At 40.4% G+C, this 17722-nt stretch overlaps 1 protein-coding gene across 2 annotated transcripts in view; it reads left to right on the top strand.

The window, feature by feature from the left end:
• The window catches only part of LOC308693087 (uncharacterized protein), a 28651-nt gene extending 21291 nt beyond the window's left edge, over positions 1–7360 (top strand). The window contains exons 1-3 of one of the 2 annotated variants that reach the window (XM_081369810.1): positions 3533–3579; positions 3745–3979; positions 5683–7360. In XM_081369810.1, the coding sequence (XP_081225936.1) occupies positions 3895–3979; positions 5683–6869 (1272 nt within the window). In that variant the 5' untranslated portion in view covers positions 3533–3579; positions 3745–3894 and the 3' untranslated portion in view covers positions 6870–7360. Of the gene's footprint in view, positions 1–3532; positions 3580–3744; positions 3980–5682 lie in introns of those variants that run through there. The other variant, XM_081369809.1, reaches the window with a different exon arrangement.
• Positions 7361–17722: the final 10362 nt, after the last annotated feature.

Genomic DNA, 17722 nt, shown 5'->3' with positions numbered 1-17722 from the left:
CACCAATGTTGTGGGAGAAGTGCTATCACAGTTGCAAGGGGTACAAGCCCAGCCTCATCCATGTGCCTTCTCCCTTAAACTGTCCCCGGCAGAGCACAATTACGACATCGGCAACCATGTGTTTCTCGCCATCAAGTTAGCTCTGGAAGAATGGAGACACTGGCTGGAGGTAGCAAAACACAAATTCCTTGTCATCACTGATCACTGCAACTTCCAGAATGTATGCCATCTTGATCTTTGCCAAGCCAGGAGGGCTTTGTTATTCACACGCTTTGACTTCAAAGTGACTTACCATCCAGGTGACAAGAACACCAAAGTGAATGCACTTTCCCATATACACTCTCCAGACTTATTTCAACTATCTCCTGAAACCATTCTCCCTCCAGACCTCTTCGTGTGCTTGATTCAGTGGTCTCTGAACGACCAGATCACAGCTTCCACCTCATGAACTGGTGTCCCCCACCGTCTCTGGGATCCGTTCATCCAGGTAACCAGCAAACCCTCTCGCTCCTCTGTGAATGCTACCAATGGCCAAGTATGACCTATGCCGTCCAACGCTTCATTCAGGGGTGTCCCATTTGTGCCATCTACAAAACACAGAGACATCTACTGGAAGGCAAGCTCCATCCAGTACCCATTCCTCACCAGCCATGGTCTCGCCTGGGAATAGACTTATGGCGCTTTTCCATTACCAGTACCAGCTCGACTCGACTCGCCTTGCCTCGGCTAGCTTTTCGCTCCGTTTTCCATTGCAGATAGTACCTCCACAATAGTACCTGGTCGTCATAGTGACGCCGCAGGAAACTGTCGTGACTTCTTCTACGCGACACACACCCGCTACCCACACACACAGGACAATGGAGTAAATCGAGTGTATGCTGTTTTTGTTTTTTTATTCAGGATACTCCGTCTGGCGCGTGCAATGATAACGCAGTGAATAGTGACGATTCTCTCTGACCAATCAGCAGTCTGCCGTGTTTTCACGTCACTATTTAGTATCGCCTCAGCTCGCTCATAAACTCGCCGGAGGTGGTACGAAAAAAAGTACCTGGAAGCAGATACAGTTACAACTTTTACACAGTGGAAACCAAACAAAGGCGAGGCAAGGTGTAGTGGAAAAGCGCCATTAGTCACCAACCTGCCTCTGTCTGATGAAAACATCTAACTTGATTAGAAAGGATATAATTGGATCAAATGTTGGGGGTTGTAGAACCTTTGTTAAAGATGGTGAAGCTTTTAGAGAAATAATATTAGATACTCAGAGTGAATGTGTTGTTGTACTTATAGACGTTATCACAGTTCTGTTCTGTTAAATTCACTTTCATTGACTTTTAGTTTATCTTCAGTCACATGTTTCCTTTGTTCTAGTTCCCCACCACTCTTGAGTTACATGGTTAGTCTACTGATGATTAGTCATTGTGTTCGGCTGTCTGTCATTAATTGCCCTCGTTTGCGTCCTCGTGGAGTTCGAGGGTATGGAAGCGAGCCTGTAATCTGTGTCAGATTACGCGATTTTGACTCCTAAAATCTTGTCGTGTCGTGGACAAGAAACATGTCAGACTACACATTGCTTCCCGACCAGCCATCGCGTGCCGTCTCACATGCACACATTCACTCGCACATACACACGCACACTCTCACTCACTTATTTACTCATTCACACACTCACTCACACAAACACGCTCACTCACTCACACACACTCACTCTCACTCACTCATCACTCACTCACTCACTCACTCACACAAACAAACTCACTAACACACATTCTCTCATTCACTCACACACTCACTCGCACACATACATAGACACGTACTCACTCACTCGCGCACACACACACACACACACACACACACACACACACTCACTCACTCACTCACTCACTCACTCACTCACACTCACTCACACAAACACACTCACTCACTCACTCAGTCACTCACTCTCTCTCTCACTCACTCACTCTCTCACTCAATCACTCACTCACTCAGTCACACACACTCACTCTCTCTTACTCACTCACTCACTCACTCACACACACACTCATTCACACACATTCTCTCATTCACTCACTCACCCACTCACTCATGCACTCACTCACACTCACTCTCTCATTCACTCACACACTCACTCACACACATACATAGACACATACTCACTCGCACACACACACACTCACTCACTCTTGACAGAACCTGTTGTGGAGGACCGATTTTTTTTAAACATGCTAGTCTTTTTATCGTGATGTCGTGAAGCATCGCAGACGCGGCGTCGGTTGTCGTCCACTATGACACACTATACAAGATGAAACTATCGAACTTTGCCAACGCCCGTTGTCGTCTACGAATCCCCACAACACCTTACAAAAGACGGATCGTGCCAAATCGGGCTAAAATCGTGTAATCTGAGTGTGGAGAGATAATTTGATCCCTTGATCTTGCCAGAATGCTCTGTTTTTTTGTTGTTTAAAGAAGATTGAAATAGGAAATGGCAAGGAAATTGGAATGACCGTGAAATAGGAAGACATTTTTATAATATACAACAGCGTAAGACAAAGTAAAATGATAGAGAATAGCAGATAATTTCAACATAGATTAAGTAAATCTCCTGATGAACGCATTTATTATTATTTGAATTATCACTCTGTGAGTAATTTAATATCACTTAACAGACATATACTTAAAGTTTACTAAGTATACTTAAAGTTGTTCCAATTTAGTACACTAAATACACTTAAAGTTATGCTTTACTACGATTTAATTACTACAAAAATATACTTAGTACAAAATTACATGTTTCAAAATAACACACTTCAAGTTAAATAATCATTAACACAATTGAGGTATACTGATAATTAGTCTGGCTGCAAATATAGTTGGCGCATATATATATTTTTTTTCACCAAGTTCTGCTCAGACAACTTACAAAGAGAAGTCACAATATGCCAGTAAACAGTGTAAGGCAGTACTTTATCTCTAGTCAACAACAAAAACGTCCTGATATTTGAATGTGCTTCAGTGCGGTTTCCACTTTGTGAGCGCAAAAGAGATGAGAGAAAGTGAAAGATCTGATACTCTGATACTTTTTTCTGTTATTAAAGTCCCCATGAAATCAAAATTGACCCTATTTACTTTGTTAGCGCATATTACTAGTCTTGTGGTGAACAATTAATCCGTGCAAGAAAATATTTAAAAAAAAAAATTTTTTACCATGGTAATCTTCAATCAAAATCTGAAAATGCCCCTCCCCTCTGCATTGGAGGACCTTCTCTGATGACGTAGGTTTGAGGAATTGGTTTGGGCAACGCGTAACCACTCCCCTCAAACCGTTAGTCTGCTATGAGCAGAGATGGAGAGGAGGAGCGCTAGAGTAAAACCCTGCCCTCTGTTCAATATTCCGTTTCACTGGGAAATACGTCATAAAACTGGAGAAAAGTCGTTTGCAACTTCCGGTTCACGGGGACTTTAAATCAGAGTTCACTTAAAATTTCGCATTTATCTTCCTTAAACTGATTCTAACTCCTTAATATGTTTATTTCAGACCAGATAGCAGTGAAAGAGCAAAGACAATAACTTAAGTTAAAGGTAATGATGCTGTAATTTGTTTCAGCCTGTTCACACCAAATGAGCTTAATGTGCCAATTTACAGAAGATCTGAGACATCACCATAATGAATGAGCTGAAAACGGGGAACTTTTGGATTTTAAGCTGCTCAGTTTAACATGATGGCCCTGTACTTTTTAAATGCAGATTGGATTCAAACAGAGTGATCACAGTTCACACCTGCAGTGAAGCCCCTCCCACAACAATTCACCAATAAATACTGGGAATATTCCCATCATCCTACAAGAGAAGGACAAACTCCAGGAGTAGCAGCTGAAATCTGTGTGACTGTTAAAGATGGAGTTTATTAAAGAGGAGATTGAAGACATGAGGGATCCAGAACCATCCAGAATAAAACACGAAGATACTGAGGAACAAATAGGTTGGTGTCCATTCTTGATTCTTGATTGTTGACTGCTTTGGTAGATGTGAATTAATAAGCAGTTTATGGATGATAAATGATAGAGAAATACATCCAAATGATCATAACTTGTATATACAGTAGCAGTTGTCAAACACATTTTTGTCAAATGAATGACCGAACAATCCTAACGAAAAAGAAGTTTATATAAGTGTGCTATTAGTATACTTCTTTTAAACTAAAAATAATAACATATACTTTCAGTCTACTTATTATTAGGGCTGTCACTTTTGTGAAAAAATCCTGTTAGATTTTTGAGACATAAGTGTTCATTGAATCGATTGTAAAATCGATTTTCCATGTCTAAAGACGTTTCCATTTTAAACGCAAAATAGCCTATGGGCAAATCCACGGACAACGAACAGGCATTAGGACGAACGTAAAGAGGGCGCTTGAGACGCGCACAAGTCTGCAATATTTCTGATGATTTATTGGCGTGAAGTTTCGTACACAATGACAAACAGGAGTGCAACATTCTTGAAAAACAATAAGCAGAGTGGACTGCCATAGCATAAATGAAAAACATTACGTCAGTCTTCAACATGGCTGTGTTTACGATTAGAAATGTCAAACAAATTTCGCCTAGTACGTAGGCGATTGTAGACGCGTAGCCCGAATTTGTATCTGATTGTATGAGACTGTCTGAATACCGGCAGAATTCACAGTTTTGTAGTAAAAAGAGACGCATTATGCAGAAAGATAATTTGCTGTTATGCGTGTTTGTCAGAGCCTGCAGTTGCTGTATGACGCACGTTCGCTGCGGGCGTATCGTGACGAGCTGGACGCGCTCCGAGAAAAGACAGTTAAAATCGATTCCCTATTTTCGTTTTCGAAACTTGCGTTGGTTGGTCCAGTCGATTGTGCAATCGATTTTCGAACGTAAAGTGACAGCCCTACTTATTATGTACTTAACATTGCACTTAAGTATACGAGATATACTTAAAAGTGTAATTACGTATTCTAAGTATACTTGTCTTGATGTTGTTTAATTTTTTAATTTAGTAGCATTAAATACTTTTTCACATAGTTTTACACTGAAAATATTGGTTTATAAAGAAAACAGACTATTTCCCTAATTCTGAGTATCTGAATGTTTGTGTAGGCTAGTCCACTGCTAGTGTACACAGGCATTTACTTCAAATCTTCCCCCGCCGTTGACTGAATATTCCGGCTATCCATGTTTTCACTGTTGGACGGTACAGGGACTATTACGCATCTTCGGATTAAAACACAGGCTAAGAAGAAGCAGAAACAACTGATAGAGGATTGCTTACGCAAATGTAAACGGCACGATTATCAAAACAATATTAATCAAAACTGACAAACGTTACCGTAAGCGTTAATGACTGTGAAACTTTGGGGTGTTGTTGGACTGGATCTACTGCATCTTTGTTTTGATTATCGTTCTGAATCCCATCCGGACGCAGTCTTTGACAAAAATGCGATATATATATATTTTTTTTTCACTACATAAAGTATAAGTATACTTAAAATATATTTGAACATTACTTAAGTATGATTCATAAAATTAACTTGAGGTACACTTCTTTTTCGTAAGGGAAACGTTTGCCATATGAAAGATCTGAAACCTGATCTCTGTTGCTTTCTGCTATTAAATCAGGGTTCACTTGAACTGATTCTAACTGTATTTCTGTGTGTTTTAGACCAGGTGAGAGTGAAAGAGCAAAGACAAGAACTGAATGAAGTGGAGGAGGAACGTCATAACTTTACAATTCAAAGAACAAAAGCCAAAAAGACGCACACCTGCACTCAGTGTGGAAAGAGTTTCACACAGAAAGGAGACCTTAACACACACATGAGAATTCACACTGGAGAGAAACCGTATACATGCTCTCAGTGTGGAAAGAGTTTTTCTCAGTCTGGAACTCTGAAAGCACACGAGCGAGTTCATACTGGAGAGAAGCCGTACGACTGTACTCAGTGTGAGAAGAGTTTCAGAAATTTAGCTAATCTCAAGTATCATCTGCACGTTCACTCTGGAGATAAGCCATTTAACTGTGTTCAGTGTGGTAAATATTTTATTTCATCATCAGATCTAAATCAACACCTGAAAGTTCATTCAGACGAGAGGCCTCATGTGTGTTCTCTCTGTGGAAAAAGTTTTTCAAGGCTGAACAATTTTAAACGGCACCAGAAAATGCATAATGAAGTGAGAGATCATGTGTGTTGTGACTGTGGGAAGAGCTTTACTGCATCTGGTGATCTGAAACGGCATCAAAGAATTCATACTGGAGAAAAACCTTACAAGTGCTCATATTGTGACAAGTGTTTTGCTCAGCCTGGAAACCTGAAATCACACGAACGAGTTCATACTGGAGAGAAGCCGTACGACTGTACTCAGTGTGAGAAGAGTTTCACAAATTTAACTGATCTCAAGTATCATCTGCACGTTCACTCTGGAGAAAAGCCATTTAACTGTGATCAGTGTGGTAAAGATTTTATTTCATCATCAAATCTAAAAAAACACTTGATAGTTCATTCAAATGAGAAGCCTTATGTGTGTTCTCTCTGTGGAAAGAGTTTTTCATGGTTGAACAGTTTTAAACAGCACCAGAAAACACACAATGAAGTGAGAGATCATGTGTGTTGTGACTGTGGGAAGAGCTTTACTACATCTGCCTGTCTGAAACGGCACCAAAGAAATCATGGAGAAAAACCTTACAAGTGCTCATCTTGTGACAAGAGTTTCACTCAGTTTGGAAATCTGAAATCACACGAGCGAGTTCACACTGGAGTGAAGCCGTATTACTGTACTCAGTGTGAGAAGAGTTTCACCCAATCAAAGAATCTAGAGAATCATATTAAAAAGTGTTGTTCTGTGTCACAGTGAGCAAATGTTTTCATCAGATCCCAAACTTTAAAGAAAATCATGTTATAAGTAAATGTGTAGATAGTTAACTACTAAACTAATGTTTCTGTGAAATGCCACAATATTTGTGTTTTATATGTTGGAAAACTAGAAAATTATTGAATTATTCTTTGATTGAGTGCTTACTCAAAGAAATACCAAAATTTAAAAAGAGAATGGAAACATGTAAGAAAACAACTATCAGTTATTTGTCAATATATGAAACAATTCACTCAATATTGGTTTTTAAATGTAATATGGAGGGTTTTTTATATTTTGTTTGTTTAGTTGTAAAACCTGTTATTTCATAAACAGATGTATTAAAAAAACCTACACATATCTCTGCTGTATTAAAGAGGTCTATAAGCTCTGTACAATAACAACAAATAATTACCATTTCACTGACAATGTGTGATTTTGTGAGCAAAAGTTATCTACAGATCCAATACTTCAAATAAACAATGAGATTCAGATAAAGCAAATGTGTAGTGAAGTTAACTCGTGTTCTGTGACATTAGTTTTGTGGACGTTTCTGACTTGTCATTTAGCTTTCACTTTCATTCAATATATAGATTAAAGATTTTTTTTTTTCATAGACAAATTTCTCACGTTCACATTAGGTTTGTGAAAGAATATTGTTGACCTAAGACAAATTGCCATCCAAAGACTGTATAATAAATGTTCTAATACTGTTCTAAATCTAATAAGAGGCAGAAACATATTTTAAAATAGATTTCAAAGGTTTGTCTCAGCTTGTTAAATGAAATATAATGGAAACTATAACAAAACGTATAACAACCTACTTTTATCTTTATACCTTTTTAAACACCTTGCCCCCCAATGTTGCTCAACCAATTAGCGTTCATTAGCACACAGAGAGCCAAAACAGTGACGTTTAAGAATTTTTACCAAAAATGTATCCAAAAAAGTTAATATTTCTCCCAACTTGTATAAATATAAAAAGGTTTTTTTTTATGTTAGACACCTTTATTTATGGCACATAGAAGACATTGGGACTGAGAAAACATGCTGGGTGTGTAGTATTTACCTCTTAAGAAAAGTATGGTCCATTTTTATATTTTGCTCAAAGCAATAATCTACTAAAACCAAACAATGTACATAATCTAATAATCAAAACTCTTATCATGAGGACAAATCAAAGTTAACTAATTTAAAAGTTTTTTTTTTTTTGTCTTTCCTTGCCACCTCTAAATAATCTTTCAAATTCTAACATTGTTTATTATGAAATGCTCTTTGTATGCTGATTAATAATGCTGTAATAATGCTTCAATTCGAAATGGCAAAATTAGTCAAAAGTTTCTTAATTTGCATCTGATTATTTCTGTTGGTCGTATACCATTTCTATCGTAAACAGCTGTCAAATATTAATGTTTAGTTTAGCTACTTGCATCTTATCTTGCACTTTATAACCGTTAACTGAAGCATCACTCTTGAATCGCGCTCAACAGCTTCTGTAAACATAAAGCCCCGCCTACTTTGATTTGATTTGTCATCTCAACCCTGTTGACAGTGACAAGCACTGTTAGACCGCTGAGGAGCTCAGATGAGAAGGATGTTTATCCTGGTGTTGTACAAAATCCTTGCAGCACCAAAGTAGAGTTAAGATCATGCAATTATTTCACAACTTTTGGCCAATGTCATGGATTCTTAAACAAGGGTTCATCCGACTACATGATTCCCCTGCCGCTTCAAGTTTTATCCTTTTTCTTGGCAAAAAATGACGGAGGCTTGAGGCCGTGCATCGACTACAGAGCTCTTAATGTCCAGACTGTCTATTACCGTAATCCTCTTCCCCTGGTTCCAGCAGCTCTAGAACAACTGAGAGGCGCTCGCATCGCTGAGTGACGAGTGGAAAACAGCCTTCATCTCACTATCTTAGCACTGAATACCAGCCACTATGAATGCCATACGGTCTTGCTAACTTACCTTTAGTCTTCCAAGGCTTTCATGGATGAAGTATTCCAGGACATGCTCCAGAAGTTTGTCATCATTTACATTGTTAATATTCTTATTTACTTCAGAAACCTGACTGAACCTCGCAAGCATGTTGCGCAGGTCCTTCAATGCCTTAGAGACTACCAACTCTACCAGAATCAGGAGAAATGTGAGTTTCACCGCCCATCTGTCCACTTTCTGGGTTTCATCATTGATGAATGTGCATCCAGGTGTACCAGGGGAAGGTCCATGCTGTCAGAAACTGGCCACAACCATCAAAGAGCTGCAATGATTTGCAAATCTCTACAGGAAATTTGTCGCCAACTTCAGCCTGATTGCCTCTCCCATCACTTCACTTCTCCAAAATCAGCCCATGTCTCTGTCCTAAAGTCCACCTGCCACTGAAGCGTTCAACCAACTTAAAGAAGCCTTTTGCACTGCTCCTATCCTCAAAATCCCAATCCAAACCAACCCTTCGTAGTGAAACGGATGCATCCACCAATGTTGTGGGAGAAGTGCTATCACATTTACAAGGGGTACAAGCCCAGCCTCATCCATGTGGCTTCTCCCTAAAACTGTCCCCGACAGAGCAGAATTACGACATCGGCAACCATGTGTTTCTCGCCATCAAGTTAGCTCTGGAAGAATGGAGACACTGGCTGGAGGTAGCAAAACACAAATTCCTTGTCATCACTGATCACTGCCACTTGGAATATCTCCAGAATGTATGCCATCTTTGCCAAGCCAGGAGGGCTTTGTTATTCACACGCTTCGACTTTAAAGTTAACTACTGTCCAGGTGACAAGAACACCAAAGTGGATGCACTTTCCCATATACACTCTCCAGACTTATTTCAACAATCTCCTGAAACCATTCTCCCTCCAGACCTCTTCGTGTGCCTGATTCAGAAGTCTCTGAACGACCAGATCACAGCTCCCACCTCATGAACTGGTGTCCACCACCGTCTCTGGGATCTGTTCATCCAGGTAACCAGCAAACCCTCTCGCTCCTGTGTGAATGCTACCGGTGGCCAATTATGACCCAGGCCGTCCAACGCTTCATTCAAGGATGTCCCATTTGTGCCATCTCCTAAACACAGAGACATCTACCGGAAGGCAAGCTCTATCCAGTTGGTTCGCACCAGGAAGGGGGATAAATGGAAAACTGCGTTCAACACCCCAGGGGCCATTTTGAATATTTGGTTATGTAGTTCGGGCTGCCCCAGCGGTTTTCCAGGCACTCGTTAATGACGTGTTGAGAGATATGGTAGACCAGTTCATATACGTCTACATTCCCCAGGAACACATTCAGCACGTCAGACGAGTGCTTCAGAGGTTGCTAGAGAATGGGCTTTTTGTTAAGGCGGAGAAATGCGCTTTTCATGCACAGTCTGTTCCTTTCCTAGGTTACATCATCTCTTCTGAGGGAGTGCGTATGGATCCTGACAAGGTTAAGGCTGTGATAGATTGGCGAAGTCCAGATTCCCGTAAGGCCCTACAGAGGTTTCTGGGGTTCGCCAACTTCTATCGGCGATTCATTTGCAACTTCAGCCAACTAGCGGCACCTCTGACCGCCTTGACCTCCCCCAGAACAATGTTCAGATGGTCCGATACAGCCGAGCCTGTATTCGTCAACCTTAAGAGCCACTTTGTTTCTGCCCCTATCTTAATCGCCCCTGATCCTTCACGTCAGTTCGTGGTGGAGGTCGACGCGTCAGAGGTGGGGGTAGGTGCAGTTCTCTCCCAACGCTCTTCCACAGACGACAAGATGCATCCTTGCACATTTTTATCCCACCGTTTATCACCTTCCAAATGTAACTATGATATTGCTAACAAAGAGTTGTTAGCAGTCAAGTTGGCATTGGAGGAGTGGCGTCATTGGTTAGAAGGGTCAGGGGTACCTTTTATCGTTTGGACCGATCACAAGAACCTTGAATATATTTGATATGCCAAAAGACTCAACTCCAGGCAGGCTCGTGGGCACTTTTTTTCTGACGTTTAGATTTTTCCCTCTCGTACCGCCCGGGTTCCAAGAACATCAAACCCGATTCTTTATCTCGTATTTTTGATCCATATGAACGCCTGTCTACTCCTGAGTGCATTTTACCCAAGAAACTAGTTATCTCCACACTCACATGGGAGGTCGAATCGAAGGTCAAAACAGCCTTAGAAGGGGTAACGTCTCCGCTCGATTGTCCACCGAGTCGATTGTTTGTACTGGAGGAGTTACAGTCCGAAGTTATTCGATGGGGTCATTGCGCCAATGTGGCTTGTCATCCAGGAGTAAACCGCACCAGTCGTTTGGTAAAGCAACGATTCTGGTGGCCATTAATGACTCCCGACATTCGTAGTTTTGTTTTGGCTTGCTTGGTTTGTGCCACTGGTAAGACGTCTAATCGACCTCCTGATGGGTTACTCCAACCGCTGTCTGTCCCTTCGAGACCCTGGTCCCACATAGTGCTAGATTTTGTCACCGCCCTCCTGCCCTCTCATGGCATGATGGTCGTTTTGACCGTAGTGGACTGGTTCTCGAAGGCGGCTCATTTTATTCCCTTGCCCAAATTACCCTCTGCCAAGGAGACAGTGGTGACTGTCGTAGATCATGCCTTTCATTTTCATGGCCTCCCGATGGACATGGTCTTCGACAGGGGACCCCAATTTGTGTCCAAATTCTGGCAGGAGTTTTGTAGATTACTGGGAGCTACGGTCAGTCTGTCTTCGGGTTATCATCCACAAAGCAATGGCCAAACTGAGAGAGCCAACCAAGATTTGGAGAGAATGTTGCGATGTTTGGTGTCCAAGAATCCTTCCTCCTGGAGCCAGCAACTTTCTATGGTTGAGTACGCACATAACTCGTTACCAGTGTCATCCACGGGCCTATCTCCGTTTGAGTGTAGTTTAGGGTACCAGCCACCAATTTTTCCTAATCTGGAATCCGAAGTCGCGATTCGCTCCACTCACGCCTTCGTCCAGAGGTGTCACCGCACATGGAACAGAGCCCGTGAGACTCTGCTCCAGGTGGGGGCGCGCACCAAGGCTAAGGCCAATCGCCACCGGTCAAGGGCCTTCCATATATGACGTTGGTCAAAAAGTGTGGCTTTCAACCAAGAACATTCTGCTCCACTCTGTTTCGAACAAGCTAGCTCCCAAATTCATCGGCCCGTTCACTGTCACCAAAATCCATAGTCCGGTGGCAGTCCGACTCAATCTTCCTCCGGCGTACAGGAGAATTCATCCCGTTTTTCATGTCTCTAAATTAAAGCCCGTGTTTCATTCTCACCTTAATACGCCAGTCCTGGTTCCCCCACCGCCGCGACTCGTAGACGGGGAACCAACGTATTCGGTCAATCGTATTCTGGAATCGAGATGGATGGGACACGGATTTCAGTATCTGGTGGACTGAGAGGGTTACGGCCCGGAGGAGAGAAGTTGGGATCCTGCTAGGGACATTCTGTATCACTCCCTTATTGATGATTACAATCAACAGGCAAGTTCTTCTGGGAGCACCAGGAGGCGCTCCTAGGGGGAGGGGTACTGTCACACAAAACTTTCTGCAATTTTACATTTTCAAAAAATATCATTCTGTATGATTTATAAGCCTGTTTCCCCATGGGGACCAAAAAAATATTCCCACGAGGTCAACATTTTCTGGTATTACTATATTTTTCCCTTAATGTAAGGAATACCAGTCCAGGACACTACATCACACACACACACACACACACACACACACACACACTACAGCAAATAGTAAAGCAGCAAATATATATGTAACCCTCCTACACAATTCCACTTTGTTTAAGGAGTTATCATGTGCATGGGGAATGAATTGGTGAGAGGTTACTAGATTTTAAAATCAGGATGTATTCACAGCAACTAAAACTTCGGGCATGCGACTCTGGCTAGAGTGTAGAGAGGCCTGGTTAGCTTAAATATAGCTATACTGTGTTCGTTTGTTTTTTTCACTGTGAGCATAAAACTCCCATGCACATATACTGTACTTAGCCACTATAACCCTTATTTGCAAAAATTAAGATTAAAATTAAAAACTAAAATAACACCAATCACATTTAACTCGCACACACTTAAATATCAGACCACAACAATTGAATGTTATACTCAAAATGTATTATATATATATATATATATATATATATATATATATATATATATATATATATATATATATAAATATATTCAGAACTAGGTGAGTTAACCTTTAAAAATGTCCTCATGTTCCAAATGAAATGACAATGAACAATACCCCGGGGTTTTTTCTACTTTTATGTCTCAGTTTTGTGGTACCACAACGTTGGCGTGCTTGTTGAAGCTCAGTTGAAATGTTTCCAAATAATATTGTCTGTACTCACGATTCCTCGGTAACAGAATGATTGTAGTGACCGTCTATCCAAACCATTCCGTCCAATGGTGAGATACGCAATGAGGAAACCCGTCCTGAAGCTCCGTCCGTCCATGTGCAAACGCGACACCTCCGGCCTGCAGCGCGAATCCTGAGCACATCTATTGCAGCAACATGGGTGGCAGCATCTGACGCACATCAGAAACTCGGTGGCAAAGTGGATTTCTGGTTATATAGTAGCAGTTCTCACATGGCTATGTATTAGCAGTTCGCACATGGCTATGGCGTTAGTTTCACTTCAGTAGAATCTCCGTGACCCATTTAACCAGCTCCAAACAAAGCTCACTCTCACGTTTTAACAGGGTTACACACTGACAAAAAAACAAGAAAAATCCCCCCCTGGCTCTTAACTTCGATGACCAGTAATATATCAATCATTCAAAACTTAGAACTAACTTTAGCTCGTAGCTATCTCTCCGGTTCTTTTCCTCGTCAGAAAAGAAATCTTTCAGAAATCTCCCTATATGTCACTCCATTCATAAACATATCATAAATTACTTCCATGTATGACTCGAGTGAGGCCATTGTGGGTCTTTCGATACCATACAAGGAAAAATCACAGGCTTATTGCACGGCTATATATTGCGCATGCACAAAGCGATAAGACAACCACGACAACTGGAAAAATTCAGAAAAACGTAAATTAGCCGTATTTTTTCGTTTTGTTTTTTCTGTTTATTTGAGTTTATGTGAGATGAACAAAATATGGAGGTGCTTCGAAAAGAGTGGGTCGTGAGTTTGCAGTCAAAAGCCCCTTTTACACAGCGCGTTGATCCCGGGCAATTGCCGTAAAATTGCTAGAGTGCCTTCTGTGTGAATGCAAACACTTCCTGGGATTGATGCCGGGATCGATGCAGAACATTGCCGGAATCAGTCCCGGAACGCGCCGTGCCGTGTGAACAAAAGCAGGACCAATGCCGTAAGCGGTGTGTCGTAGTGATGATGCACGTTAGGCATCTTCACTATGAATGCAAAAACCGTGCATTCAAATTTTTGGTGTGTCAAGAGGTGCGCAAGACATGATGATGACGTAAATGAAAGCTTTAGCGTAAGTTCTGCCAGGAAGACTTCTAACCAATCATGTGCTAACACTCGCAGTATAAAACATTGGTACTTAAATTTGTCTGAGTTCGCAGATGCTGATGCTGCCAATTACTTCCATCCTCCCCAACCATCCCCAAGATGGTCCCTTCCTTTACCTCCAGGGGTTCGGCTGCGCCCCTGCCTTCGTCTTCAGGCAGGATATGCAGCTTCCGCTACCCTCGCATTGCTCGCTAAGGACGGGGTCTATGCCAAAGAACTTTATAAATGTATGCTTGCTGGGCTGTTAAAAATATACGCTTGTTATATCAATGTATCTCCCGAGTCTTTCTGGTAGAACTGACGTGGGTTATTTCTGTTAGCGGTATGTATGCACATATTGCACGGCTGGCAAATACATACTTGTCCACACCTGGCACCGGTCAGAGCTGAGCGTGTGTTTTCATCAGCTGGAAACATTGTCAACAGAAAGCGCCCAGCACTCGCTGCAGATCAAGTTGAGCTTCTGATGTTTTTGACGAACAATACGTAGATGTAGTGAGTACAAGAGGAGTGTAAAAGTTAATGCACTTTAAAAAGTGAATGTCATTTAATTTCAATAAAAGATGCAATGCTTGATTTGGTTTATATTTGCTTGTTGCGCTCACTTGCGTGCTCTTGTGGCCGGTAGGAGACAATACAGTACTTTTTTCCTCTAACGTTCAGTATTGCCTTGAGAATTCAAATATAATTCAAATTTTGCTAATATTTAAGAAAGAAATTCGCATTTAGCTTTTCAACAATTTTGACAGCCCTAACGCGCCATGTGTCTTTACGGGATCTTTACGGGATGTGTGTGAACACACTCACAGATTCCAGAAAATCACTGGCAGTGGGAATGAACCAAAATCAAATGATCATGGGACAAATCCCGGCCCTGTGAAGGGGGCTATAGAAACAACAACAACAAACATAATTCTATGATTTTCTGATGCAAGGCTTTTATTTTGAAAGATGTGCATGAAAGATATTGAGACTTCTGTCAGACTAATTTTAAAGAAAAAATCAACTGACTGCAATGTGTTTTCCTAATTCAGTTCTGCGGTCAGACATGTTGTAAAACTATATGTCAGTGTCATTATTATAATGTTATATTCGTAACTTGTTATGAAATAAAAAGTATCTCACCTTAGGAACACACACTTTCCTATCTTGTCACTGTTGTCAGCCATTATACTGCAAGTGTGCACTGTATATCACTTCATTATAAATAATAATAAATTAATAAATAAAGGCTGTCAAGCCAAAATAATCTCTGTTACTTTAATTTCCTATTATCACTGTAAAGCTGCTACAATATATATTGTTAAAAGCGCTATATAAATGAAGGTGACTTGACTTGACTGAGTTTAATTTAGTGTCAATAATTATTTGTATTTTTTTCTAACTGGATAACCTATGCAAAATCTGTAAAAAAAATATTCATGTAATTTACTTATTTACCAAGGTTAACTATATTATTTCCTGATTGTAGGCTACAAGAGTCACTTGCTGTAGTTAGAAAATAATAAAAGCTGTACAATGTTAAACATACTGAAAAATAAAGTTGGTCGTTTTCTTGATTTTAAGATGGTATAAAACGGCATTAAAACTGCTGTAGTAAGTTGCAAGTGTGTGCAGATATAATGTATTTGTAGTGTTGAGAGGGTTGTTGTTGTAACTGTTCCGATTCTGAAACAATTAATTATAGGCTATGCTTTAAATGTTTTATATTCTTTTACTTAATGTATATCATCTTTATTTTGTTGTGCACGACAGAGGGAAAATATATATTTTTGTTTATGAATATTATTTTGAGGTCGTTCTGTGAGTGACGTCATTTGTAATGGACCGGTCGCGTGCGCGCGCTCAATCAGAACAGCAGTGACTGGAGAGTGTCAGTCAGGTAGGTCTCTCTGCATTTAAAGAGTGAAAATAGTTTAGTTTGTAGTTTTTATTCATTATGATAATAGTTACAAGTTTATGTATGCGTTTTTTTCCAACAGTTCGATGTATTTTTGGAGTTTTATTAACGCGCGTTTTTTTTTTAAACATACATTTCTTCACATATCATTTTGGTGGATTGAGTCTGTGGGTTTAGCTTTCATTTTCATTTTGATGTTGATGCATGTTTATAGACTTAGATAAAGTTGGTTTTATATTCGCGGACTTCCGCGTTCAATAAATCGTGAACTAAACGTTGTTCCTACACAAATAACACCTAACACATGTACTAACTAACTAACACACCTAACACTAACTACACATATAACACCTGCAGCTACAACCTTATTTTCCTCAAAACGAGCTTTCCTTCGCAGTGGACAGAATACATTGATCTCTATGCGCAGGCTGCTGAGAAGGGACCAGCTGCAAAGTGCAAAACCTGATAAATATTCAAAAACTTAACTAATTCTCTGTATTGTTGCCGAATTAAGATCACACATCACTGCTGTCCTGCTGGTTATATGATAAGACTTTGTTTAGGATAAATGCAATACAATTGTATAATTGTATAAAAATGTGTGATCTGAATTTGGCAACAATACAGAGAATTACAGTTAAGTTTTTGAATATTTTTCATAATAACAAATCATAAAATAATGCAAAAAAAAAAAAACTAATTTCCCAAAATAAGTGTTGTAGTATAACCCATGCGCGTAATTTGCACGGGGGTTACGGGGGTTATGACCCCCCCCAAAAATCTGATCCAGCTAATATACCCCCCCCCCCCCATATTAAAATAAATATGAAATATTCCGAATGAATACTTTTGTTCGTTTTCTTTATTTCATTTGCCAGCAAGAAAGATAGTATCATATTTTAAATAATCTGTAATGTACTTCCCGCCCACCGCACCGCCGACTACTTGGTATTACCCAACCCGCTTTCTCTACCAAGTTTGTTCACTATATTGCGCAGTCGCTGGGATGAATGGTTGGAGAAAGCTGACGGTGCATGCTAACGGATGGAAAGATGAAAAAGGACACTGAAAGGCAGCCAGACAACGATTTTTCATTGTTGGTCGACACCATTTTTTACAGTCTATGGTCGACACCAGCCAAAAAGAGGAAAAATCCTGACCAAACGGAGGTGCGTTTCTCAAAGTGTGAGGCGCGGGCGCGTGCGCGGCCCACTGCTGGGGGGGAATCAGTGTTGCCAACTATTTTCAAAGGAAAGTAGCTAACGCCTCCCCTAAAAGTAGCTAAATGTCGCTAGATGACGTCATACGTCAATTAGCATATTCATGACGTCATCGCGGCGTACTTTCGTTCTGCCTGCCTAATGTTTTTTCTCATTAAAATCATGCCTACATACTATATTTTAATATATAATATAATATAATATAATATAAAATAATATAATATAATATAATATAGGCTATATAGCCGAATGTCCAA

Source organism: Scardinius erythrophthalmus (assembly GCF_964197995.2).
Source record: "Scardinius erythrophthalmus genome assembly, chromosome: 7".
Lineage (NCBI taxonomy): Eukaryota > Metazoa > Chordata > Actinopteri > Cypriniformes > Leuciscidae > Scardinius > Scardinius erythrophthalmus.
The sequence above is the reverse complement of the archived record's forward strand: the minus strand, read 5'-3'. Positions and strand labels throughout refer to the sequence as shown.